The 27,870-nt window shown below is 38.3% G+C and overlaps 2 protein-coding genes across 2 annotated transcripts in view; both read right to left on the bottom strand.

Annotated features, from left to right (window-relative positions):
* The window catches only part of CENPE (centromere protein E), a 34,947-nt gene extending 15,176 nt beyond the window's left edge, over nt 1-19,771 (bottom strand). Inside the window, 26 exon segments of the mRNA XM_017838052.1 lie at nt 9-103; nt 895-1,053; nt 1,248-1,559; nt 2,355-2,669; nt 3,678-3,832; nt 4,283-4,460; nt 5,080-5,214; nt 5,324-5,443; nt 5,690-5,764; nt 7,746-7,913; nt 7,994-8,050; nt 8,375-8,469; nt 9,641-9,785; nt 10,143-10,301; nt 11,602-11,721; nt 12,391-12,517; nt 12,706-12,793; nt 13,614-13,665; nt 15,175-15,246; nt 15,328-15,395; nt 15,594-15,675; nt 16,431-16,550; nt 17,599-17,717; nt 17,796-17,885; nt 19,311-19,402; nt 19,630-19,771. Coding sequence (XP_017693541.1) covers nt 9-103; nt 895-1,053; nt 1,248-1,559; nt 2,355-2,669; nt 3,678-3,832; nt 4,283-4,460; nt 5,080-5,214; nt 5,324-5,443; nt 5,690-5,764; nt 7,746-7,913; nt 7,994-8,050; nt 8,375-8,469; nt 9,641-9,785; nt 10,143-10,301; nt 11,602-11,721; nt 12,391-12,517; nt 12,706-12,793; nt 13,614-13,665; nt 15,175-15,246; nt 15,328-15,395; nt 15,594-15,675; nt 16,431-16,550; nt 17,599-17,717; nt 17,796-17,885; nt 19,311-19,402; nt 19,630-19,685 — 3,254 coding nt within the window. The 5' untranslated portion in view covers nt 19,686-19,771.
* Nucleotides 19,772-20,657: 886 nt separating this feature from the next.
* LOC108508889 (radial spoke head protein 4 homolog A-like) lies at nt 20,658-27,432 on the bottom strand. Its single transcript, XM_017838042.1, has 6 exons — nt 27,180-27,432; nt 26,442-26,676; nt 24,047-24,784; nt 22,802-22,943; nt 21,848-21,965; nt 20,658-21,210 (listed from the first exon to the last, which is right to left on the bottom strand). Exons 1-6 carry the CDS (start codon nt 27,401-27,403, stop codon nt 20,988-20,990), a joined length of 1,680 nt encoding a protein of 559 aa, XP_017693531.1. The 5' UTR covers nt 27,404-27,432; the 3' UTR covers nt 20,658-20,987.
* Between the last annotated feature and the right edge of the window lie 438 nt (nt 27,433-27,870).

Raw genomic sequence — 27,870 nt, 5'->3', positions numbered from 1 at the left:
GAAGCTGATCACTTTCTCTCCAGCAACGACTTTCTGATTTTTCCTCAGCAAGCTGATCTCTCTCTGATTTGACGATTTTCATTTCTTCTGTCATTTGTGAGATCTATTAAAAAAAATATGCAAGGACAGTGTTTCCATCAGTTCAAAATTGAATGCAACAGTTTTGTTTGATTCACTCTTCTGCAGTATTTTTAACATCAAAGCACTCTGACCAAACCAGAAAAGCTACAAATCCAAGTCTGTGGCCTTTGTCACCTGTTATATTTTAATTTCTAACCTTTTAGCAATATCTGGTGCAATATTGGCCACATTTTTATGTAAAAAAAGTCTTAGAGGAAGAAGCCAAAGAAACCCATTTTGTTATACTGTTGCATCTGTTCTAACGCACACAAATGCTGAATACAAAACCATAGACTTGCTGGTAGCTAATATACTTCAAGAAAAATCTCATTGTATGTACTGGCACAAAAACCAGTGCTTTAGCTTTCTGCTTTATGTTGGGAACTGAGTTGCCATTGCCAATCACATTACACTTCTCAGTGGGACTGAGTATTATAAATCATTACCCTCATTCCTTCCCTTTAAGTAACTCTTATCTCATCTTCCATTTGGCATCAAATGCCAACACTCAAATCCACAACCAAGGGGCACACTAGTTAAGCAAAAGTTTATTAGAGTGTATTTCACAGCTTGAAGCTCAACAGAAACAGATCAGCAGCTGGTAAAGGCTTGGGTTAAGCAATGCTATTTTCTTGCCCACCTGCTACCAAGGAGCTAGAAATTTTCTAAGAACATGCAGAAGAGACTATAAGAAGGTTGACTGGCTTGTTCTCATGCTACTGGAAAACACACTGAAAGCATTTTTATTTTAAATTTTTAAACATCAAGTTTTACCTGTGTTTCGAGTTCTTTAATGGTCTTTCCTAGTGCCTCTTCAACACTCAAAACTTGAGATTCTTTTTCAGAAATATATTTTTCCAACTTCTTGACAGTGGCCTGGGATTGCTTGAGAGAACTTTGCGTATTTCTCAGTTCTTCATGTGCCAAGATGTTCTTTAGAATACAAGAGAGAAAATCCACAAAGAAAATACAAATATCTTGCAATATTAGTAGGTATTCCTTGATTTAAAAATCCCACACAACCTGCTGCTCCCATGCTCCCCTAAATATTTCAATACAATTTATAGTGTTCTTACGCTCCTCCTCTTAACATGTATGGTCTATTTCTATAAGGTCAAAATTCCTACCATTGAAACAGTGTCCTTTATATCCTCTTTGAGTTGGTCTGTCTCAGCTTGGAGAGACTCTGCTTTTTGCTTCAGGTAATCTTTTTCCTGGGTTAGAGTTTTTATTTCTTCCTGACATTCAGTTAGCTGCTGAAGAACTGCCTGGATCTCTGAATCCTTAGCTTCCAGTCTCAATTCACTCTTCCTTTCTTCCACTTTTAATTGCTCCATTTCATTTAACTTCTGCTGAGTCTGAATAAAATCTTCTCTTAGCTCAAGAAGTTGTTTTTGTTCTGCTGTTTTTTCTTCCAGTTCTTTCATTTTGCTCGAGAGCTTTAGATTGCAAAGGAAAAGGTCAGATATTTTCATTGGAATATAGAACTCCATTATGTGTACATGTTCTCACAGAATCTTATATGAGCTTAGAAGGGCTGAGAGATAGGAAGTTCATAATTTCTCTTTAAGTTACTGCTTATACTCTTGCCCACATCAAATAAGTAATTTTTGGACCACGTTCCTGTGGTTTCTTCTTAGAAGCAAAAGTCTTACTAAAACATAGCACCACACATGAAACTGTAGCATATTTTAGGAATTATCAAATCCATAGCTGGAATATGACAGACACACCAGTGCCCAAAGCTTGGTCAAAAATATGTATCTTTGGCTCCCTTTTCTTCTTAAATGTTTTCTTTAATTTTTTTTTTTCCTTTCTAATGCCTAATTTCTGTAGAAATTCTCTTTGGTTTGAATATCTTGTGTTCTAAAAGGTCTCCACTTTGTTTCTATGACTTTATATAGAGAAGGTCAGAGTGGCATTAAAAAAAAAATTACATAATAAAGATATAACTTAGGAATGGGAAAAGAAGAATTAAAAGATCAAGTAAGGAAGGAGAACCTGGAGCAATATATACACTTCTTTGCCTACAAAAAAAAAGACCATTGAAAAGCATAATCCTTCAGCATTATACCCTTGGCATAGAATAAGTAATATCCACTCATGCTAGAGGAAACCAATGATATTGTCACTTATAGCTTTAAGAGTACTCCTCCAAAACTTTTTTCCTTTTTTCAATACTATAAGTTAATTTCTCAAGTCTTGTCTGTAAAAAAGAACAAGGTGACACTGACCTCTAATTTAATTTCATCCAAAGTTGTTTTAGACTCTTGTGCTTCTTTAGAAAGACATTCTATTTGGAGCTTCATTTTTTCATTATTTTCTGATGTAGCTATGTATTTTTGTTCCATTTCTTCATGAAGCTGTTTAAGTGCCACATATTCTTGATCAGACTTCATATATTTCAGTTGTGCATCTGCTAAATCATCTTTTGATTTTTCAATTTCTTCAGTCATGTGTTTAAGTTTAATTTCATTATCAGCTACTTCAGAAAGCAGCTTTTCATTTTCCAATTTTAATAAACATAACTCCTCACATTTTTCGATAATCTGCCAACAGAAAAGCAATATTAACAGTATTTTCTCAATCAGTATTTGTCATAACTACTAAAAACCATGTACATATGCAGATATAGGAAATAAAGTACAGGCAAGCATATTTCAAAATACAGTTTTGCTTTGTTGGTAGGGAACTGTCCAGCAAGGAATCCTTAAAAGAGAGGGAAGACAGTCAAGCCCCTTCCAAATTCTGGAAATCACTCCTCTAACTCTAGATGTTCTTTACTACTTCTTTTTTCCTATGTCTGAGCTAAGACTGGACTCCTAAACTGAATATTTAGGTGTATCAATACTTTCTTCATGATACAGAGTTTATCAAGTTGTTACCATCTAATGAAGTTTTGTTGATTAGTGGAAGTAGACCACTGGATGGTTTGGAACTTTTTGCAAAGTGTTAATGAGCTGGTGAGATTACTTGCCTTGAATAGTTTTCATTGCACATACTTAGTAGCGGGTATTTAAGGACAAAGAAACCCAGAAAGTGTTTGCAAACAAACCCCTTAAAACATATTTCCAGCACACTTAGTCTAGAGCTTTGACCTGCCAGGAAACAAATAGTTTGCTCACACATTTTCCACAATTTGCAAGGTAAATCTCTCACTTCTCAAGCAGCATTTCTGCCAAGAGATCTTGACATATTCTCTTTGCCCAAACTGATAAAAAATCAGTTTTAGAATAGTATCCACGATCAAACACTTATATCTATACACTCAGTTATCAATAGTGACCACAGCAAATAGGCACGCAAATGTTGGACTAGAAAATCCAGATAAACTATAGTAGACTCTGACTAAATATGTGATCTTAAACTTATTCCTAGGTAAAAATATTAAATACCTGAGAAACAATAATTTAACAAACTTAATTGTAAAGTCTCAGGTTATTTGATTCAAGACAACTTTTGGCTTTAAAACTTCATATCCAATAGGCCTCCGTTAATACATTACCAGTCAAGTACAATATAAAATAAAGAAAAAAAAGGTTAGGGGTTTTTTTTACCTCTTTCTTCTGCATCTCCACAGTATTTGGTAGAGACTGAAATTCTGACAGCTCGTTTACTTGTTTTTGTAGAAGTGCATTCTCTTTCAAAGCTTTTTCTAGTTCTCCTTTTAAGTCAGCTGCCTTTTTTTCCAGCTCCATAGGAGTGAGCAAATCTAGAGAATAAACAAGTTTAGATTGATAAGCGAGTGCAAGAGAAGAAAATCATGTTTTAAAATAAGCAGAAGATTTATAATGCATTTTGGGTGTCAGATAAGTATAATTCTAGACAATTATACGATGGCCAACAATTAAGCTCCTGGTCTGAATTTGGTCATCACTTGTTAGGTTGGCATCCAGTTTATCTTAAATTCTCCCCAACAGCCTTCACTAACTTAACTGTCTTTGTGCAAAACATAAAACATTCCATAAGTTCTAGTTTTCCAAAACGTTCAAGAACATGCTAAAGCAGTTACTACATACCAGATACTCCAGTATTTTTATATTGTCAGAATCTCCAAGTATTCAGGAAAACAAAAGGTGAAGTCTTCCCTATTTCCCCCTCCCCAAGACAAGAAAAAGGGAGGAAATGGGGTGAGGGGAACAAGCACCACCTGGAACAGTACCTTTTGGAACTTTACCCTCCATGAGTGAAGTTAGTCTTAAGTTTTCTTGAAATACAGATTGCAGCTCTCTCTGCAAGTCAGCTTGCATTTTTTGGTAACTGGCTTTTCCCGCTTCTATTTGGCTTTGATATAATTGAACATCCTTTTGCATTTGGTTGTGATTATTTAAGAGTTCATTCTTCAGGAAAACAATAAAACATGCAAGTCACACACAGAATAAAAGTCTACTTGCTTATCATTTAAATACTGGATCTGGTACATTTTTCTGCTGTCACTCTGAACAGCTTTGCCTTTGATAAATATGGCCGAATAAGCCAATATTTAACAACTGCATTCTTGTCAGAGCCCTCTCAGAAAACATACCTTAGAGGTCAGGGCTGTATCTGCTGCTACTATTTGGTCTTTACTCCTTCAAAGCTCAAACTAAGCTCCATACCACTTTTGAGTTCACATCTCTTATTCTCTTTTGTTCTCTGGTAAAATGAGGTTTGAAATCTTACGTTCTAGTAATGCCCTAAAAACTGTTCCTTTATTGTGGCTTTCTAGTGGTAAACCTAAAACTAACCACCCACTCCTGTGGCAGAAACGTTTATTTTCTTTTTATCTCTTTCCTGAAGAGCTGTTTTCCATGAATTTCATAATAAAAAGATGACTTAGAATATTTTGAGAAAGCTAATGACTTGTGCTTTCTTGTGAAGCTTGTGCTCCACTACTCTGATTGCCTTCTTCACTAGTCTGGAAGCAGATAGGCCCTTAGCATTCGGTACAGCTGTAAATGCAGTTCAACGAGTACTTGCCATCTTCTCCTTCAGCTCCAAATTTTCGGTTCTGAGAAAAGCAGATTCTTTTTTGGCATCCAAGGCTATGGCTTCACTATCTAAGAGGGATTTATTCAGTTGCTGAATTTCCTCAACTAGCTTATCAGAATCTCCCTGAAAAATATTCAAAAAATTAAAAGATTATTTAGACATAATAAAGAAAACATGTTCATTATAATGTGGTTAAAATGTGAATACAACCCAGCAGAAAACTGAGGTTTACCACTGAAAAAGATATCTCTTTTTCCACTCTTGCTTTTTGTAATTCTTCCACAAGATTCTGTAATATCTTTATTTCGTTGTCTTTCTCTTTCAGCTGTTCTGATTTGGAATTGTTTTCTGCCTAAAAGTTGAAGGAAAAAGAGACAAGGAATATTTTAGTGCCTAGTTTGGTTTTTCAGGTCAGAATTTATCAAAACCTACACAGAAAGAGTTCATGGGTTTTAGACATATCCTCCTTTTAGCTGGTAAGACTAACCAAAGCCCAATGATGTCTATCATGTCCACAGCAGATATAGTAGTTCAAGATAAACAAATCAAGAACATTTCATACAATTCTTACTGCACGTAAATGCATGGAGAGGCTCACCTTAAGTTCCTCATTGTATGCTTCAGAATTTGAAACTAGATTCTTTAAGTTGGTAATTTCATGCATTAGTTGTATCTGTGGAGCAAATTGAAGCAAAATTGCAGAGGATGTTAGAAAGCACCCACACCAATAGTTTTTAGTCGCCAACACCATGAAAACAAGCAAGGTCTATCTTGTGTTTTCTTCTGTAGTAGTGGGCAAACCATATATACATACACACATCTATTGAAACAGCTACAAAGCAAGATGCTACATATTCTTTCAAATGGATAGATAAGATGCAAAGCTCTGTTTTTAGCTTCCCAGTAATTAGAAAGGATTTGAGCTATCTACAATAGCTTGAGAAGCAAGAGCGATGCGGTCAAAGCAATTCATGGAGAAATTGTACAGACAGGACACAAATTCTAGTCATGTTAAGCAGCTTTTTGTGACACAGTGCAGTTATTTATGATTTAATCTATTCACTAACAGGAATGAGAAGGTGCCAAAATTGAAGTAAAGCAAGCCATGAACACATTCAGTGGCATTCTCTGAAAGAAGGTACAAGTAGAAGACTACATAGAAAGGCACTTCTGAAATTTAAGACCTCCTTTCTTTTGGTCTTTGTTAGAAAAGCTTTACAATAAGCACCCATCTACAAGTACTTCTGTATAGTCACAAGCATAGGTAAGGAGAAAATCCAATCTGTAATTTTAAGATCAGTGAAAAGCTTTAAAGCAAGTGCTTTCCTGTGAGTATTCTTATGCAATTTACTTTTATAAACTGATGGATTTCAACTAATGTATGTAGTGAAGTATGTGACCTTTCAATATTGCTGTAATTAATCTACTACATGGGCATCAGTAAATGCTTACATTTTATGGACTGTATTCAGGTCCATAAAACTTGAATCATTCAAAAAGCAATTCTTGTAATAGAGACTACTTTAGGACACTGCATTTGTATTAGATACAGTTTTCCATGCAAAGTTTTTGTGTAACTGAGGATTTGTTAAACATTGGCTAAGGCAGATACCACAATTAATCCAGCATACAAAGGGTCTTCTAAAAAGAATCTTAGATACAAAATAAATTATAATATCTTATGGATCCATTTTCTTTAAGGTACATAAATCTTTGTAGGGAACACAATGAAACTAAGAAGTGATATTGTTAAATTGTAACCTGAAACAACACTGCAAGAGGAGGTAACAAACATCAACCTTAGTGTCATGATCAGAGGATATTGAACAGTCTGATGTGGACAAGTAAACTCCAGCAAAGGCACCAGGAAAGAAACAGAATAATACATCCATGTCTCAATACCTCAGGTTGCTGGTTTTGGGTTTTCTTTGGGCATTAATTTATTTCACAGTCTAGCCTTTGGGCAGCTAGAACCTAATACAATTAATATGTATTTAAAGTTACAGAATCAGAGCATAAAACATTTGGACAAACAAGATACTCCACTAACTGCACAAGGAGGTGAAGAGAACTGAAAATCAGCATTTCCTATATCATAAGTTATCCAATAGATAAGTTTATGATTTTTTTTACTTCCTGGCACAAAATACGTTTCAATTTTCCAGACATTAGTATTCACACTATTATTTTAAAATATTTCATGATGAAGTTAAATAGTATGTTAAAAGTTAATGCTCACACAGTCCATGGATTACCAAAAGCCAGAGCTATCTAGTAAACCAAGACGCTGTGCACAAGAAAGATGTGAAATATAGTTTAGCAATCACACTTTAACTTCAAAACAGGTCTAAAATGTATTTAAGCAGCAAAACAACTGCCTTACTGAAGTCTGAGTGAAATTCAGATCATGTGTATATAAAAATAATATATAGATACATACTGACATACACACTAATATACATTTAACCATATACAAGTTGCCAAAAATTTGTCTGAATTTTACACTCCAAGTAAATCCAGTTTAAATCCTGGGTTCATTCATTCTGTTGGCAAATGTAGCTGTTTGTGAATCAACATCCAAGTCCATGTACACTGAATAAACTCTAGAAAACATTTGAGCATAGAGAATTCATATCTATTTCAATGCACCTTACCTCATGATCTTTTTGAGTTTCTTTTTCCAGTGCTTCAAATTCATCTATTTCTTTTTTTTCCCTCAGTTTCTCCTTTATTTCATTTATTTCTAATCTCAACTGCTCATTTTCCAACACTAGGTTATCCAGGTTAGCTTGCAGGATGCTGGCCTTATTTACAGCAATATCCTGAAGAAGCAGCACAGGAAACTTTAGAAGCTGTTGCTGGAACGTCAGTCTTATTTCTAGAAAATTCAGAACAGACCTACCTTTTCAAGTGCTATCGCTTCACAGAGTTGCACAGATTCTTCAAAGTCTTTTTGAGTCTAGAAAAAGAATCACTCTCAATTAACAGATCTACAAGATGAAGTTGAGTATTATATTCTTTGTTGCTTGGCTTTTCACAGTTAGTCCTGTCTATATACCAAAGTTTACTGGATCATTTGCCACAAATGCATAGAAGCATAGAACCATCCCACAGTTTTGCAGAGATGTCCAAGAGACTTACTTTCTAACCAGTTATAATAATTCTGCAGACACGTAGAATAATACTGGTGTCCCACAGAACAGTAAGGTTGATCTTACTGAGAAGTATATTATGGATATATGCATATGCACAGTATTACAACTGAAACAGATTATGATGTTACCCAAGTCATTTTAGGTCCAGCGATCCATTCTACTTCTGAAATTTGATCAGGAACCAGCAGAGATTGGTTGTCACATTCAGAATTATCTAACATAGCTGAAAAGAAAGATATATTAAAAAAAGTATGAGTAGATTTTAAACTAGACATCAGGAATTTTCTTACAAAACAATTTTAAGACATTGGAAATAGTCATTCAGTGGCAAAACATAGTACACTGAGTAGGAGTTCTGACTCATGATTTTCTGTTATGAAAGGGAACACCACTGAAGTCCAGTCTCTACGCTTATGCTGACCACCATATCACAAGCTAATGAATACTAAACCAAATCCAGAATCAACTTATTCTCTTTGGGAAATTAAGTAATGCAATGCTTGCAAACTTATCTATCAGGAATTTCATAGAACCACAGAATGGTTTGGGTTAGAAGGGACCTCAAAGACCATCTAGTTGCATCTCCCCTCCCCCCATGGGCAGAGACACCTTTCACTAGACCAGGTTGCTCAAAGCCCCATTCAACCTGGCCTTGAATGCTTCCAAGGGATGGGGCAACCACAACCTCTCTGGGCAACCTGTTCCAGTGCCTCACCATGCTCACAATTAGGATTTTTTTCCCAATATTCAATCTAAACCCACTCCCAATTTAAAGCCATTCCCCCTTCTCCTGTCGCTACATGCCCTCTCCAGCTTTCCTGTGGGCCCCTTTCAGATCCTGGAAAGGCACAATAAGGTCACCCCAGAGCCTTCTCTTCTCCGAGCTGAACAATCCCAATTTTCTCAGCCTTTGCTCATAGGAGAGGTATGGTGCTCCATATCTCTGATCATCTTTGTGGCCTTCTCTGGACTCGCTCCAGCAGGTCCATGTCCTTCCTGTGCTGGGGACCCCAGAGCTGGACACAGCACTCCAGCTGAGGTCTCACGAGACCAGAGTAAAGGGAGGGGCAGAATGACTTCCCTTGACCTGCTGGCCATGCTACACATTATTTCACCTGGGATAGCAACTATGCTCCCACTTTTTAAATAAAATGAACCTTATTTCCAACACAAGAATGACCATAATTAGTGTGCTAAATCCACTTCCCTTCCTGGCAGCATTCTTTTCTGGAAGATAAACATGGAATATTATTTGAGTACAGCGGCAACTAAATTTAGCTTTTGTATTGTTAACAAATTGATTTGCTTTTTAACTTAGATCTATTAAAAAGGAATTATTTCTGATTTCAAAGCTGCTTTGCAGACTTTCCTTATTTTTTCCTGAGGTTACTTACAATCGTCTGCATCTGGTAATGCCGACAGAGACGTTTTCATTTTTTTTGTTTCAGTTGGCATGTCTTTTTCAAAGTCTTCAAAATAGCTCACATTTGCCTGTTTTATTTTACCAGGAGCCCAAGTAACTCTTCTTCTTCTCTTGGCCTTTAAAAAAGCATTTACAGAAAAGTGATAAAAATCAAACCAGTAGGTAGAGAGTAAATGTTGCATTAGGCTAGTTCTGCAACAGTACCTGCAGCTAACTAGACAGGGTTTTGCAGGTTCCTCAAAATTTACAGCATGGTAGTTTGAAAGGAAAAGTGTCTGCAGTCTTTTCACTACAAAGCAATACTGAATTATACTTGGAAGTTATTTTATAAGTTAGCCTCCTAAAAATATGGGAAAAAAGTGAAAATTGCTTATCATACTTATTCTTCATTGTCAGTATAACCCTATGTTTTTAATATAACCTTTCACAAAGTATTTCAGAGTCGTCAAGTAAGATCTAGAACAGGTGCTTACTTTAACATTGTCTTTTGAGGCAAAGGAAGCAGCGGTCACCAGCATCTCAGTTAAATTTCGTATCTTGTCTTCCTGTACTTTCTGGAGAGAATTTTTTTCTTCCAGCAGCTGGGCCAATTGGTCCTTTTCTATTGCATGAATTTGAGTCTTTACCGACACCTTCCATAAAAAGAATATTAATCAAACTGACATTTTAAGAGCACAAACTACTCCTATGGAAGAGACACAATTACTGGTATTTAAAAACAACTACACACATATATTCTTTAAAACCTGGAAGAGGAGTCTTTAGTCTTTCATAATGAAACTAACAACTTCGTCTACAATTTACCCGCAGACTAAGTATTTAAAAGGGGTCAAAACTCCCAGAAACAATACAGCCTCAGATTTTTCTAGGCATAAAAAAAAAAAAAGCATTCTTTCAAATATAACATAGATTAGATGACCTTCCCGTGGTGCCAGAAGCCTGAAACTCTTTCAGAACTACGATTCAATTGTCAAGTAACAGCAAGTTACTCTAATGCATGTGGTCTCTTTAAATCCGAGTACTGAAAATGTCTTGTTTTGAAAGTAACAGCTGTTTTTTGACAACTTTATCATAAGCTTACAATGCTGTAGACTAATTCAAAGTCACATGGAATTTCCCAACAAACTTTTCTGTACTACTTTCCTCACTACTTACTATCTCAGAAGATAGCAAACGTACTCCCAGGTGCAAATTAATTACTGTTAAAAATAAGAGGTCAGTTATTTTTCATAAATTTTTTTCTAAGGATATTTATAATTTGCAACATAATATATGTGCATACTTTGATTTTATTCACCACAACAGTATGTTCAGCATTGTTTTTTTTCCGGTGCTTTATGTTTTAACATCTATGCTCTAACAAGACTTGCAAGATTGCTCCACAACTACATAGATTTTTAGAGAAAGATGAACATATGGGAGATTACACTGTTTTGTGGGAAGTTACTATTGTTCATTTTCTAAATGTATCTTCCGACTTTACGTGACCTAAGTTTTGCCAGTGATCTTAATGCAGTTGCAACTTCTTGCAACTCCAACTAAGGTTAAACATCAGTAAGGGGGAAAAAAGTATGGATTAAGTTGTGATCTTTAATGGACATTCAGTAACTTCTTATATTGCAATTAATTTTGATCTGTTAAAGTGTGCTATAATGCGTGACAAATTTCTATTTCTTAATTATATTAACCTAGTGAAAGAAAGCAATTCTCTTAGTTGATCTCAGTGTTAGCTTTCACAGATATATGGACTATTATCCGTTGTTCTAGACTATACATCATCTTTTCAACTTCTATTCTCTCAATAAAAATGACATATCACTTTAAACACTTTACCTACTCCTGCAAATTTAACTGCTTTTGGTTTAAAACAGGTAGTTTCAAAACAGCTATCAGTGCTACAGATAGATTAATTTTAAGAAGTTTATTACACACTTCCTCCAGCTGCTTTTTCAAGTCCACAATTTCTTTTCGGTATCTCTTCAGGAGGGCATTATCATCAAGTACTTCATTGACTTTTGGTGTATTCTTCATTCCTTTGGCTGTATTGGCAAACTGAAAGAATATGCTTTCATGGGCAATAGTTCGAGAACAAATATTCTAGAAAGACTTACTCTGTCCCATATTTCCCAACAGAATTAAAGGGAGAGTTTATTAGATAAAGAGCAGCATATAATAGGGACACAAATATCAAAATTGGTTTATTTTTCATGTATTCTGAGATTTGAAAAGTAAGTTTTCTTTGCTTGGTATTAATATCTAAAACATGAAGCATAACATTCAAGCAAATATATCCCACATTATTTTTATTTAATAGAAAGCTCAAAAGACCACCAAAAAGGAACACAATCCTACCTACAGAACAGTGTTCTTTAACAGTTCAATTACTCTCCTTTCCTGTAGTACCTGTCTTAAATCTTGTGTTAGCAAAGACTTGTTCTAACTGTGTTTGGAAAAGGCAAATGAGAAGAGAGGTTATCTCCTGCCTGCAAGAGAAGGAGCTTTGTTCCAACTCCCAGAAAGCTCTAGGTAGACAACCTAATACAAAATGATGACTCTGAAAAGGTTCTGTATACAAAACAAATATTTCAAATTCTGAGTCCACAGAAGCCCTTTAGAAGATCCAAGTCATTAAAGATCCATCAGATTACATTTTCCACCCTCCCCTATCTACAACAAAGCCTTCAGCCAGAATAGTGCTGGAGAACAGGTGAGAAGCTTTACCTGAAGAGTACTGAGTGTTTCATCAAAAGAAACTGGAGTAATTGTACAAATAATAACAGTTTTAGCATTTCCTCCAAGGGAGTTCTGCAGAATTCGAGTCAGCTTGCTGTCTCTGTAATTTATGAAGCTAATGAAAAAGAGGAAAGAAAAAAAAATCATTCAGATTTTTGCATAGAAGAAACTCGCAGTAAATATATTTTCTAGAGATAACAGGTTATTTGAAACAGTCACCTACAAAGTATTATAAATAAAGGATTTTAATTTCTTAGTTTAGTAGTGACTTATCTTATAACAGGCGTATGAACAGTTGCTTACCCAGAAGGGTCATCACAAAGTTTTTTGATAACTTGACCCAGAATGAACAAGCTCCGATTTATATTGCAGCCTTCTTTCAATCGGACACCTAGGTACCACACAGTAATGTTTTTAATTATTATTATTATTTTAAATTTAAAACATTAAGACACGTTTTCAACCTGTCAAGCTTGTGTGCTATCTTATGCTCAGAAGGATTATCCAAGAGTTGAATCTCAAGTGCCACAGTGCACTATGAGCCATCAGCAGGCAGTATCAAATCCTTCATAATAGCCAAAAAGCATCGAAGTGGGAGAGTAATCACAAATGAACATTTAGAACCTTTATAGAGTAAGTAGGTGGTGCTATAAGAACTTTAATTTTGTTTCCTGTTTAAATTTTGCAATTGCAACATTTACATGCATAACAAACCAGCCTTCAATACAAGTTTTGGGTTAGTCTTTCTTCATAAGAGAGAATATTTACTTGTGTCCCTCTCAGATCTCTTTTTTCTGATAAAGACATTTTTGTGCAGCTTCATGCTGTCACTTTTAACAGCCAAGCTTCTCAATAGCTAAAGAACAAGCCATCTACTCCCTCTTCACTTTTATATACAAGTCCCTAAAAAGCTTCTAGTGATTTTGTTATCACAGGTGAATCTTTACTGAGTCATCTCCATTCTATTAGTTCAGTGCATGACTGTTGCCAGGCCTGCTACTCTAGAAAAGGAATATTACTACTTAATTGTTTGCACTTCACAGCACTTACAGTATTTTCCTGAGTAGAACCTGCTCTACCAAGGGGAAAATAGCTTATTTATAAACAATAAGTAACACAATAGCACATAGATCAAAGAATTTCCTATCATAGTCTCTTGTTAGAGTAAATTAACAGAAATGGTCATCAGGAGAGCCCCATTTAACACTCACCTTCAGATCCTGTTTGACTAGCTCTTTCGCTGCCTGCCAGATCTACCAAGTTCTGCAAATTTATTAAATATTTCACAGGTTAGTTCTGAGAAAATTTAGTTTAAATCCTCTTAACTCTAAATCTCTGCTGAGAATTTCATAAACCGCAGTTACACTTAAAAACCCCAAGAGGTCTGTCATTATTGGAAGTAACCATAGCTGCTATACACACATCAACCCATACTTTCAAGGTACAAAAGTACTCAGAATAAGTTTGTATGAACTCTATTACACCACCCCAAACAGTATTTCAAACTTGCAGTGCAAGAACCCCTACCCTCAGTAACAAAAAGATGATACTTCTGTACTGAGAAACTGTGCTTAGCTACTAATTCAAGCCATAGGAATCTTTCATGGAAAAAAGAGCCTAGATGAGATTATCTAGCACACTGTCCTGAATCAGCTGTATGTCTCTCCTTGCCTGTCACTGTGGGGATACAGAAAAGAAGAAATTAAATACCAGAGGAAAAGCCTCCCTCTGAATCAGGTTCAAAGTCAATTAGAACTTCACAACAACCCATAATGATTTGCCTGAGCAAGTAGCCCTCACTTTAGCTGGTTTTTGTTTCAGAAGGGTAAAATCCTCTACTGACTCCATCAAGCAGCAACAGACCAAAAAGGCCAAAAACCTCTCCCCTTGCCCCAGGTAGTAAAGGTTAGTATAAGGTCAGGTGGAACAGGCCAAAGGGTAGGGGTGGTGTAAGAAGAGTAGATACCATAACTTATGGCAAGAAAAAAAGGAGGTAGTAGCTTGCTGAAATAGTGCCTGAGCAGTGTTTACTTTCAGACTCTGAGCTTTTTCACATGAAGCCAAAACAGAAAGCCCTTTCCACAATGCATGTGATTAATGCTATTGCCAGTTCCAGAGTGCTTTTGCAGATTTTAGCAAGCTCAAATGGTTTCATACTGATTCCATTCCTCCAGTTTTTGAGATTATTTTCTGAGAATCAAGAAAAGGCTGTAGAGAAGGCTTCTGAAACCATAACACTCCCCTAGAGATCAGCAGTTGTATTCCCCCCAGTTTATGATACTTCATATACCAAAAATCCAGCAAAGAGATGCTAAGAGGGGTTACTTGTGAAAAAAATTAATCTTCTGGTCATTGGAGCTGCAAGGCAAATGTTCTTTTAACAACAACTAAATTTGAGGATAAGAGAAGTCTTAAGGTTACCCATTTTACAAGTTATTTAACTGAGCTTGTGGGTGGTCAGAAACAATTGTAGGGGAAGATGTACTTAACAAAATGCAAGAGCACTCTGACATAGCCCCTTCGGCTCCTGGAAGGGCTACGTAACACTCCCCAGTCCAGCATAAGTAATTCCCATGTCAGCATTTCCTTCAGTGGGAAGTTATCCTCTAGGTAATGCCCCAGGGGTCTCCCTCTATACTGAAGAAATGTCTGCTAGAAGTTAACAACAAAGGATATTTGTAAGTCATTATGAAGTATCATTATTCTCTCAGACAAGTGGTAACAGTAAATTCTCTAGCTAAGCTGTACTCCAAGAAACCATTAGACACTTACCAAGTGGGAAACCATGACTGCTCCATCACAGTTTGCATTTGCAGGGTCACTTCGTTCTCTGCTTTCAATGATCTAGAAATGCAGTAAAGTGCAATCAAGTTTTTGTCACTTTGAAAACAATACAACCACTCCTAATAGTGAAGCAGTTTTTACCATTCTGAAGATCGTGTGAGAACGGCTGCTGTGCTCATTCATTTTTGTTTCTCCATAATGGCGATTTCCTGCCAAAAACAATATTAAAATACTTCTGCTTCTATTTTGATAAAATGGAGATAAATAGAAAAAAAGCATAATTTTAAAACTTTCTCAAAAACACTGATTTCTGAATATAAACTCAAAAAGATACCCCACGGTTCTAGATATACCTGATCCATCCATGTTTTTTTTAAATATCAGCTGACAGTGGCTAAATAACTTACTTTCTCCTTTTCTTATCCATTCCATAACTTGTTCTGGGGCAACCACTACTTCTTCAATCAGATCTTCTACATATGTATTCCTCTATAGAATAAACACAGTCATAAATTCTCCTGAACTCCAAAACTCACTTCAATACATAAAGTTAACATAACCAGCAATTATTATGCTATTTATTCAACAGCTGAATGTCTTTTTACTCCAAACACAAGGGATGGGTAAAGTTTAGACCTTCATCAAAACTGTGGCTTAAAGGCACAAGAATCAAAACCCAGAGATTTAGAAAGTTTCCAAAAAACAGAACTGCTGGGGGAAATATCCTTCTGGACATCTTCTGAGAGAATCCAGGAATATATTTTTCAGTAAATGTTATAAGGATATAATCATACAACTGGTAAATTTCTCTTCTTCCCATATTCCAAAAACATACATTGTTTAGGGCATCAAAATGAAAAAAAAAACAACAAAACAACCAAAACAACAATCAACCAATTTTTATTATTTGCTACAAAACTTTATATAAAGAAACTGAACATGGCATTAAAGTAGATTTCTTTTTCTATGGTGATCATCTTACTGAATAGTCCCCGTCTCATGGTTATTCCATGATTGTAGCAGAAGAAAAGTGTATCTACTTTGAAAAAGGTAAACTAGCTACAGAAAGCCCAAAGTCACTGTTGTTATTCTACTATATCAAGTGTCCTTCTGCTAATGCTGAGGATACAATTACACAACTTGACCCAGAAAAGCTTTCAATTAGATGCCTCTGAAGGCATTTTGTTTTCAAATTCTTTTACTACAAGCAGATACAACACTTACATTACATAAGATCCACTTACATTAATGTCCTCACGAATTCCCAGAGGCTTCTTTTTCCTACTGTCACAAAGCAAATCTGTAATGGTTTCATTATAGATTTCCATGTAAGAAACTCTTAGCAAGAATTCTCTATCTGGGATCTAACATTGAAAGAGAAAAAAAAAATTATTAACAGACTAACTGATGAATATCTTTTAATGCAAGTATTCTTAACTCAGAGATGTATGTTTGGATATTGTTCTACAGATTTCTTTCCCCTCATCCTCTATGTAGCATTAGCATCTACCAATACAGAATAATTTTTCTTCTATACCACCTCTTTCCAGTTGCATTAAAGATATACCACTTCTAATAGGTTGTAAAATTAAGATAACTGCCCCACAGAAGCATGAGAACAGTTTTCCCACTTAAATACCCTTTTCATAACCAATTTCCTCCTTCTTAGGCTCTTTCCTCTCTGTGTACCCTTGTCTTCTCTCTCTGCTTGTTTGGATTTACTTTGCTGCTGCTTCTTCCCCTACCTCCCTGGTAGAGAATATTGGAGTGAGGAAAGGCTGCACAATGGACTCAGGGAAAGTTTTCTTGGCTTCAGTTACTTTCATAAACCTCCCAAGGTACCCTGCACCTCCTTAAAGAAGCAGAGAGCATTTCACTTAACTGATAACCATTACCTGATACCCTCAAGGCAGAAGCAAGTGCTCTACAAATCATGTTTTAGAAATCACTGTTTTAACTTACACTTTCTCCTTACTTTTATTAACCTTGAGCAATTAGCAATTCTTTTGTAAGTCTGAAATAAGTAAATATAGTGTCATATTCTTCCCACCAAGAAAAGTCTTTATTGCTGTTAATTTTTTAGACTTTTAAAATAGCAGAACACAAAGCTTCATGTTACCTTATCTACCACATGAAAAAGTGAGTATCTATTTATACTTGTAATCAATGTTGAACATATTTGCAAGTTTAAGAACCCGCGTCAGTGTTGCTCTGATTTAATTTCAACTAAAGTCCCATTAGCTTTTTGTTTTAAACCACTCATCTTTTCCAGGCTAGAAAAGCAACTGCAACATATAGTCTAATATAAATTCACTTCCTTCATGAGCTCCTTGATACTAAAATTAACTTTTATGTAATGATCACAAATATTTCTAGTCCTTTCAGTCACTTCAATTTAATGGAATTGCTCACCTCACAAATAATTTTGAAAACATGTTGAATTGCCTTAGGGATAATGCCCGCAGAATCTTCATTTCCCATCATTGTGTAAGTCTTCCCTGAAGCAGTCTGTCCGTAAGCAAAAATTGTGCCTAGAAAGGTAGTAGAGTTTTACCAACTATTTCTAAAACACTTTACAAACAGGATTTAAACATAGTTTTAAAACTTACCATTATAACCTCGCACAGCTGACTGTATAATTGGAACAGCTACACCATCATATAACTGCTGAGTGTTGTCACTGGAGTGAAAGACACGATCTTAAAAACAAATTAAAATAAAGCATGTGAATCCCTTGTATTGCAAGTCAAAACCAACCTATCATCTTACTCAGTATCACTGACTTCAAATCCAATAAATATGCATCACTGTTTGTAGAGTAATTCAAACATAAAATATCATTGTGGCACTACTAATCAGGCTTTTAGAATTTTATTTTAAAATAAATACTAAACACAAAACCAAGAAAGATGTGATGCACAGATGACAGATAAGTAATAAAACTGTAAGAATGGAGGAAACAGTTAAACAGTCATCCTATTTAGTATAGTTAATGGTTAGTTTATATCTGAGGATTGTAAATCAGACAAGACAGGTTAATTATCCTCGTGCAGCCCATGGAGGACCATCAGGGAGCAGAGATCAACCTGTAGCCCATGGAGGAGCCCACTCTGGAGCAGGTGGATATCTGAAGGAGGCTGTGACTCTGTGGGAGGCCCAAGATGGAGCAGGGTCCTGCTGGGGACCTGCAGCCTGTGGAGAGGGAAGCCCATGCTGGAGCAGGTTTTTCCCCAATAGGACTTGTGGCCCCTGTGGGGGACCCATGTTGGTACAGCTCATTCATGAAGGACTGCACCCCATGGAGGAGTGACCCACGGGACAGCAATTTCATGAAGAACTGTTGCCCGAGGGATGGACTCACGCTGGAGAGGTCCATCAAGAACTGTGTCCTGTGGGAGAGACCCCACGGGAGCAGGGGAAGGACTCCTCTTCCTGAGCAGCGGCAGAAACAACAACTCACCATAACCCCCATTCCTTGTCTCCCTGCACTGCTGGCGGGGAGGAGGGAGAGCATGGAAGGAAGCAGGGGTGGGGTGAAGGTCTTTTTAGATTATTTTACTTCTCACTCTTTTGCTCTGATCCTGTTAGTAATAAATTCAATTAATATCTCCAGTTTGAGTCTGTTTTGCCCGTGAAGGTAATCAGTAAGTGACCTCTCCCAGCTCCTATCTCAACTCAGGAATCCTTAGCTGTTTTTTTTCTCTCCTCTGTCCAGTTGCAGAGGGAGAGTGAGAGAGTGACTTTAGTGGGTACTTGGCAACCAGCCACGGTCAACTCACTACCTCCCACCCCCTTCTCCCTAAATGCTCAGGGCTAGCCCTGGTCTAGTCTGTAACTGGATTTCATATGAAAAGAATCGAGTTCATGTGTTCCAAAGCCATTAGAGCATAAATCAGAACAGAGAAAGCAACGTCCACCAGGAAGCTGACTTCAAAAGCACATTCCCACTGTTGCCTAAACCAGAAATCCTCTGTGCCTCAACGACATTGCTTCAGAATTATGAAATTGGAAAAGTTGAGGGACACTGCAGGAAGCTCAGGGCACTCACGTCGACACGTTCAAGCAGTACAGTAGCGGAGGTCCGCATAAGCATCAAAGCAAAGCAGTTGCTTTCACATTCTTACCGTAACTAAATATTTTGGTACCATTCACGTCGGAAACAGTATTATTTTCGCTCTTCCAATGCAGGGACACTTTATCTCCTGAAGCATTTTCTCTAAGAGAAAAAGATACTCTGTTACCTTCACTGGGCCAGGGCTCTTCTCCCGTAACATGGACCCCTGACCGCGACACCCTCTACCCCGGAGGGATCTGGATCCCTCCTTCCGCCACGGGGATAGACACCGTCTTCCTGCCCCGGTCCCCTCCCGGTGCGAGGAGCACGGCAGCATTCCGGGGTAAACGCCGCTGCAGCCTCCTCCTCCCGCCTGCCCGGAGCCTCACCTGGCGATGAGCGGCCGCACACGCACGCAGACCGTGACCGCGCCCTCGTCCGCCATGCCCGCCCGGGACAAGGGAGACCGGGAACCGGGACAGGGACCCGACACGGCTCTGGACAAGCACCACCCGCCCCAACCGCCACCGCAGTTTGAACTGCTCCAGAGACCGCTCCCTATTGGCCCACGTGGGACGGAAGCCGCACGCGGAGCGTACCACTCGCCAGCAGCTGGGGGAGGGGGGAAGGAGCGAGGGAGACGGGCAAGGAAAGCGCAGTGAGGGACAGGCTGATCAGCCCCTGAGCTCTACCGTGAACCCCCCCCTCCCGTCTGCCGGCAGCGCTGCGGTGGTGCCGCCCAGGGAGGCGAGCGGGTGCGTTGGCGCGGCCGTGGTGCGGGGATGGAGGGTTGGCTGCCCCGGGAAAAGGCTCCAGGAGTATCGAGTTTGACCGTAAACCCAGCACCGCCGTATTCACCGCTAAGCCGTGTCTTGAAATGCCACAGCTACAGGTCATTTAAATACCTTCAGGGATAGTGGCTCCACCACTGCCCTGGGCAGCCGTTTCCTATCCATGGCACCCTTTTCCATAGAGAAATTTTTCCCAATATCCAAATCTAAACCTCTCCTGGCGTAACTTGAGGCTGTTTGCTCTTCCTATATCGCTTGTAACTGAGGAGAAGGCTGATCCCCACCTGGCTACAACCTCCTTTCGGGTACTTGTAGAGAGCGATAAGGTCACCCCTCAGCCTCCTCCAGGATAAACACCCCCAGCTCCTTCAGCCGCTCCTCATCAGACTTGTGCTCCAGACCCTTCACCAGCTCTGTTGCCTTTCTCTGGATACACTCCAGCACCTCAACGTCTCTCTTGCAGTGAGGGGCCCAAAACTGAACACAAGATTCGAAGCACGGCCTCAGCAGTGCTGCTGATCAGTGTCATCCCCATGCACTTGGCCACTACCTCGATAAGCTGTCTACTGATCTAAACAGTATGCTTTCACACACAAAAGCACACATTTCACACACTGTTATGTGATTATAATTTTTTTTATTTAAAATGTACTGAAGTAAGGGTTAGAAAAACTGTGAACATTTGGTGGATTATAGTTCTTAGTTTAAATCAATATCATTTTAGCAAGCAGAATGCACAGTCATCTAAGAAAAAGGCTAAGACATTCATTGCACAGTCTTCATGAAGGGCTTTAGGGGTGGAGAAGGAGTGGAAGGTAGATGCAAAGAGAAGCCTAGAGAAATCAAAAAAGAAGGTATGCTCCAATTGCATTTCTTTTAAGGTCAACAAATTAATGACTACATCATGAAAATACTATTCATGTTTAAAGTTTTAAAACAATGTTTTCCCTCACATTTTAATCATCCCCCTCTTCTTCCTCTTCCTCTTCCTCTTCTTCACCTGCAGCTAAAGCTTCCTGCGCAGCCTTGAAAGCCAGTTCCTCTTCCAGAGTGGGGTCTCTTGCCTCAGTGATCGCTGGACCACTGGGATATTCTTCTTGCACTGGTGGGGGCAGGATGGGAGTGTAGTTTTCTGGACTGTATTTGTGACCCCAGCCAAAGTAGATGTTCTCAAATTTCCTGAGAAAGAGAAGTGAAAGAAAACATTCAGCCCCTGACAAAATATCAGCAGAGATACTGTCAGGCTTCCTTACTCTGCTGCGCAAAAAGTTACAGATATCCTATAACAGAAGAACTTAAAAGATGGCACCTCTTTTTAACTGCTCTAATGGTTGATTAATACATCTTCTGTTTAAAATGATGAAGTGTCACTGCACTATATTGCAATATGACTCCAACTTCACTTGGGTAACAACATAGCGCCACTTCTGACACCAACTCCAGTGCCTTTTTAAAAGCAGGTGGAGGTCACGACTGTACTATTTGTAGTGGAAACAAACGAACATTAGAACCACAGAATGTAGATGTTTTTGTAGAAAGTACCACAGACCCAAGAACACGGGTTTTAAATCAAGGACTGTGCCCAAATACTAACTGGACATTTACATCCACTAACTTTATACCAGTCTTTCCAATGATTATTTGTTTTCACTCTTAAATACATATTTACTGTTGCTGTGCACATTCAAGTGGCCTTCTCCATCAGTCTCTGGAATAGTTAGAATTCAGTCAATGAATTAATAATAAAGCAACTTTGCCAGGTGCCTGTGTGTAGCATATACAGTCTGTGTTGTAACCATGTCAACTAGATTCTCACCTGCCAGATGCAAAGGCATATGCTCCAGGCCACCGGTTAGACTGGATAATTGCAACAGAGTGTTGTGGGATCAGGTTTGTAGAATGCTGAGCTGTCCAAGCAGGGATGTCTTTAATTCCTGGAGGCAGCCAAACACACACTGTCTATGAATAAACGCACTTAGAAGCCTCTACAAAACATTTAAGACTGAGCTACAAGATTTTCAGAATTACAGAAAGACTTAAGGAATTCAAGCAACAGTTATATTTAAGTTGCATGTTAGAAGACCCAAAAGTCAGAAACAATAAACTGTATTTGAACAAGTGGCTCGAATGTATGAGCAGGTAGCATAGGAATTCTAAGAGACCCACAGGAGTGCTACTCAAATTCAGTAGCATTAACCCTGGTTTCTTTTGTCAAGGACTTTTTAGCACTTATGGATACATTATATAGTTATATTTCAGCTCCATTAAAGAATGGAGAGTAGGAAAATAATTTAATATTGATGTAATCTAATATTCAGGCTCCCTTGTTCCCATGATTTGCTGCAGTAATATGCTAAAACATCTAAATGTTTATACAAATACCGAATATCAGTATATGTGTGTACATATTAATTAATTAATTTATTTACACATGCACATACACTTTTTTTTTGCCCTAAAAAGATGAGGTAAAAATAGCTGAATGTATTTCAGCTGTCCTGAATATGCAATAACCTGACAAGTCTAAGTTTTTTTTTCCCTTTAATCTCAAAAGATTGTTACCTAGTAAACCTGATTATTTCAGTTTTAATGTCAATACTGTTAACCGTTTTGCTTTTGATTGATTCTCTAAAAGAATGTGTTTACCCCACAGGGGCAAACTATATTCCTTCAAAAAGTGCCAGAGTCCTATAACTTGAAATATTTACTACCTAAATGCCAACATTCCTAGTTGCTCTCTATCAAAAACTTCATGTTCCGTGAAGAATACCTTCATCTTCAGACAGCAGAGTAAGAAGGGGTGGTCCTGTTTCTGCCTGTTGCTCATCCGTCTCCTCTTCCTCCTCTTCCTCCTCTTCCTCTTCTTCATTTTTTTCCTCTAATTTTTGAGGATTAATCCAAACACAGCGACCCTATAATTGATACGGAAAAATAATAAATACATGTAACAATCACTGAAAGAATGCAAGCCAGTTAAAACAATTGGCTCAGACACACACACAGAGTTAAGGGATAGGGAGAAGAAAAATATGTATTCCATAACCGGTATATTGTTGGCAGAATATTGTATCCTCTTGGCAGAGCATTTCCTATATTCCTCTTTCCTCCCTCCTTCCTCATTCATCCCTGCTTAATATTTGAGAATAACCTCATACCTCTGCCATTAGTTTTTTGTGATTTTGTAGTCTTCAGTTCCTGACCAGTTTCGTTTATATCCTTGCTAGACTACCAGTTACTGCAAACTAAGAGGCTTAACTTATGGACTTTACCTCTTCCTTTAAAATCTACCTTGTTATTTAGCTACCAGTCAGAGGAACATGTTCTTAAGACTCTAGTGCATATAAACTTTATTTTTTACAACTATTGTTTTGCTGGTAGTAAGTTTAAACCTCATTTCCTACCATTTGCTGTTATATTACACTAGCATTCTTGAACTGGTAGACTGGCCAGCCAACCATCCAGCAATGATCATCAAATTAGTAATACCTCTTTCTAGCACAGGCCTGATAGCACATGCTTTTAAGCTTTTTCACTTGCATGTTTTACAGCAGAAAGTATAAAACAAAAAGAAGAAAAAAAACAAATAAGTTCAATTTAGCATACAATTAAAAGCTATCTGCATTTTAGCATCCTACCCAAGAAAGGAAAATTTTAAACATTTTTGTCAAGTAAGGATGTCAACGCAGAGAACCTAATACAAAAGATTACCAGAAATCATAGTTATCAGGGCCTAACTCCATACTGTTATCTAAAGATAGGTTTCAACCTCAAGAACACATAATTGAAAAAAGTACTAAATCTAGAAGGTTCCTAAATATATATATATATGTACATGTGCAAGATATTTACATATTATATATAAAATATATCTTCTGTATAAAAACGTTGCAGACCAATACCATAGTTTGAAGGTGCAGGTGAGGAGTGTCATTGACATTCTGTACTGTACAAGTACTGCAGTGTGAATGGTATCCGAATGGTGCTCGGTGTGAGCACATACCTGCTGAGCACATACCTGCTTCAGAATATTCTTTACATGGTGTGCCCACGTGGAGAGAGAATCCACCATTTCAGCCACAGCAGGAGGCTCAAATTCAGGATTTTCTTCATATGTGTCCCCACCTTCTTCCTCTTCTTCCTCTTCTGGAAACTGGTAAAATCCAGTGGGAGAGACGTGGGTTCCTGCTGAGATTCGAGCTATCTGTGCACGCAGGTAATTGGCCTCATTTCCAGGAAAAGGAGGAAAGCTCACAACAGGAGCATGCAGCCGACCAGTGAAGAACTTCTTGATTTTCCTGGCACAGACAATCTGGGCTGGTGTCACTGGAGGCAACTTCACCCAGGGTTTGCCTGGCTCATTACAGACAAAGTAGACATATTTATTAGCCCCAGTCCCATTTTCTTCTTTTGGGATATCAGGTGGGGGTTTATAGGTGGACTTTGGTGGTTCATCTTCTTTTTCTTTTTCTTCATCTTGCTCTTCGACCTCATCCATCCCTTTCACTTCTTCCTCAGTAACTTCCTCTCCTGCTTCCTCCTCCTCTTCCCCTTCACGTAATTGTGCTTCCGCTATAATATAGTTCATTTCCAGGCCCAAAATCTTGCCCCAGAAGCGACAGGTCTGGATTGGCTGAACACTAGTTAGGTTTTTAAGGGCAAGGAATATGTAATAGGATTCATCTTTGCTCAAGCCAACTCCAGCCTGTTCAAAATAAAAGGCTGTTTCCATTACATTCGGTAGAGGGGAATGTCCCTGGGAAAGAAGATTTGGAGTTAGAGCTAAAGAATAATATAATTATCTGTTTGAAAAATTAAACATGTTATGTACTGAACATTATATTCTCTTTCCTGTAGTGCTACTCATTCTCTCAAAGTGCTTTGCAGACATTCATTCACTACATCTTTCACTATCATTTAGAAAAATTAAAAATGCCTTTTAAGGATAAAGAAGAAAACTCAGATGAACTGCAGCTTTTAGAACACAGGATTTAAAAGTTCAAACTCTTAATTACGGCAACATAAGGAAAGTCAGAATTCTTACACAGAATCTACAAAGGACTTCAGTGCTAGGGCATGTCAGCTAAGAGGCCTGTAAACAGTGACACTGTGTTTCCTTCTGTTTGTGACAGATGGATTTGGGGGAAAATATAATACAGACTTTATATATTGAGCCACCAGACCAGCAATATTTCTCTGAAGTGAATGCTGTTTATTTGAAGACCTTGGCATACAGCTCCATGCATTTTTTAAAATACTGCCCCCTGCTCTTACTGAAGTCCATAGGAAGACCCCATCTGGCTTCAGTGGAAGCAGAACTAGTCCAGTAATGATTTAATTAAGTATTTCCATTTGCTTTATCACCCTTCTCTCATTTCATGGGGGTACGTGATCATATAACGCAGACAGAGTTATTAGAAATTGGACATGACAGCATAGGCAATTTGGAGGAATTAATGCTAGCTTCATATGGAATTTCTTTAGACCTTCCAGGCTTCTTATATCAAAGCAAGATTGACAGGAGTATGAAAAATTCAGAATTCTTTTCTGAAATAACCTGCTTTTTTGCCATTTTTTCTATCCTATATTGTTACTGTAAGATACATAATAGGCTATGGAAAAGATGAAGGACTATCTCTTCTATTGCTGGTATTTGTACTCTGCAATGGCAATTCATTTGAGTATATACTGGTAACCTAATAGGAAAATCAACATCTTGTTGGTTGCTTTCCCTTGGTTATTATATGAATTCTCATTTACATTCTTATAATTCTCGTTATAAGAATTCTAATTTTTCATTGGGTACAAATGCTTCTGAATATATGCAACTGAATAATGAAAAATCCTGTTTTAAGAAGGGGCTTTTCAAGTCTAGTAATTCTTCATTAAAACCATATTTTGTTTCAGTTGGAGAAGGACAGACTGGAACCACAGTTGGAGCTGGAAAGATCACAAAATTCTGCATTCTCTGTTTTACACTAGCAGCCGTGCACAATATTCTGTAACTGGCATCTAATATTATGGTCTCTTTAGATAAAGAAATGTCCCTTTTAGATAAAGAAAAGAAACTTGGAAGCAATATTCCATGCTGAACTGGCATATGGGAGATGTTATAAACTTTACTTTCTGTTCATCATCTCTAGAACATCCACAATTTTAAAACCTGGGAATAGTAGATTTACTACATGGAAAAATCCCAACTAAGTAACCGGATGGGTTTTCTTCTTCACAACTAGACATGGGACCAGCTCAGCTATGGAGAGGGCACATGATACTGTGATTGCAATTATTTATATGTTCGTGAGAGGCAGCGCTACAGAAGAGACCACAACTTCCTCCCTTTCTCTTCACACCATCCACCCACCCATTCCCTGAAACAGAGGGTAATCTGTTTCACTCTGATAATAACTCACTATCTCTTCTTCTATTATTTCTTCATTTTCTTCTCCATTTTCCTTGATGAACAAAGCTTTACACTTTTCTGCAGCTTCATATGTTGGAGGAATCTCATATTCATCTCGAAGAGTGTCCATTTTTTTCTGAAATCGAGCCCACTTCACATCCTTGCTGATATTCTCAATTATGTCTACTGTATTTGTGGGCTGTTCATCCAGGATCTTTGTTAGCACATTAGCAAGATGATCGTATCTGTCATGTAAATGTAAATATTGTTGGCCAACTACAAAAAATTATCTCAGAATATTATGCTTTTAATATCTGAAGTAGAAGCTAATCATCTGAAACTTTGGAGAAGTCATTGGAATAATTAGAAGAAAGGCGCTCATGGAACATTATGAAAAATTAGACTTAAAACTAGCCTGATTATACTTGGGAGCAGTCTCATCTTCCATTTTTTGTATATACCCCCCCATCTTAGGAGCTGAAGCTGAATTTAAACTTGCTCTTAGTCAAATCAATTTTTTTTTGGACTCCCTATAAAATTCCTTTAGGAATTTTGATTCTGAAAGATGTTGGACACATGCAAGTATCACATAGTGATGAAATGTTGCATTTATAACATATTGTCCCATTCTGTATATACCTCCCTGGTATCCTTCCCTTTCTTAACATAACCCTTTGCCCTTTTACCAACACTAATCTTCTTTCCACTCATACTTCCTACCATTTTTGATTGACTTTTTCATACTTACAAGTTCAGGCCAGATGTTGTGCTGGTCTTCAGTAAATAGGCTTTTGCATTCTGGATTGCCAGCATTTGGGCTTTTGGATCGGGTATCTGATCATCATATGGGCTGTAATCTGGCTGATCAAGACCATAACCTGGTTCGTGTGGCTGATAAGGGCCATGCCCACGTTCATAGGCATATGTCTGATCAGCACCCTGGGAAGGGTTTAATCCTGGCGACTGATCCATGTTTTTGCCTGCCCCTCCCCGGGCCTGATGGGAGGCTCGTCCCAGCGCTTATCTCTGACTGATGTTTCTTTCTGGCCCCTGCAGCTTGTCAGCGGCTTGCTCTGCTGGCCGCGGATGACGGAGGTGTTGAACTGGGCTCTGCGATTGATACGGTCCTTGTCCCGGTGCACGGCTCTAGCCGACACCTCCCCTTTGGTCCTGTGCTTGGAGGGGTGCTTGTGGCTGAGAGATGCTCTCCCTCGGTCCTGGTGGCTGCTCAGCCCCTTGCCTTATCTCTCGGTATTCCTAGGGAGCTGGTCCCGGTTCCCGCTGAGGCTGATGAGGGTCTCAGCAGGCGGCTGCCCGGGGTCCCGCTGTGGCAGCGTGCGGCTCGGCCCGGCCGGGGCCTTGTGTCCGTGCCACAGGTGGCCTGGCTCCTGCCCTTCCCACGGTACAGCCCGGGGCGGGGCCCCTTATGAGCCCGGCGG

Source organism: Lepidothrix coronata, unplaced genomic scaffold, assembly GCF_001604755.1.
Source record: "Lepidothrix coronata isolate B3197 unplaced genomic scaffold, Lepidothrix_coronata-1.0 Scaffold322, whole genome shotgun sequence".
NCBI lineage: Eukaryota > Metazoa > Chordata > Aves > Passeriformes > Pipridae > Lepidothrix > Lepidothrix coronata.
Note: the sequence above shows the minus strand (reverse complement) of the source record. Positions and strands in the feature narration are given on the sequence as shown.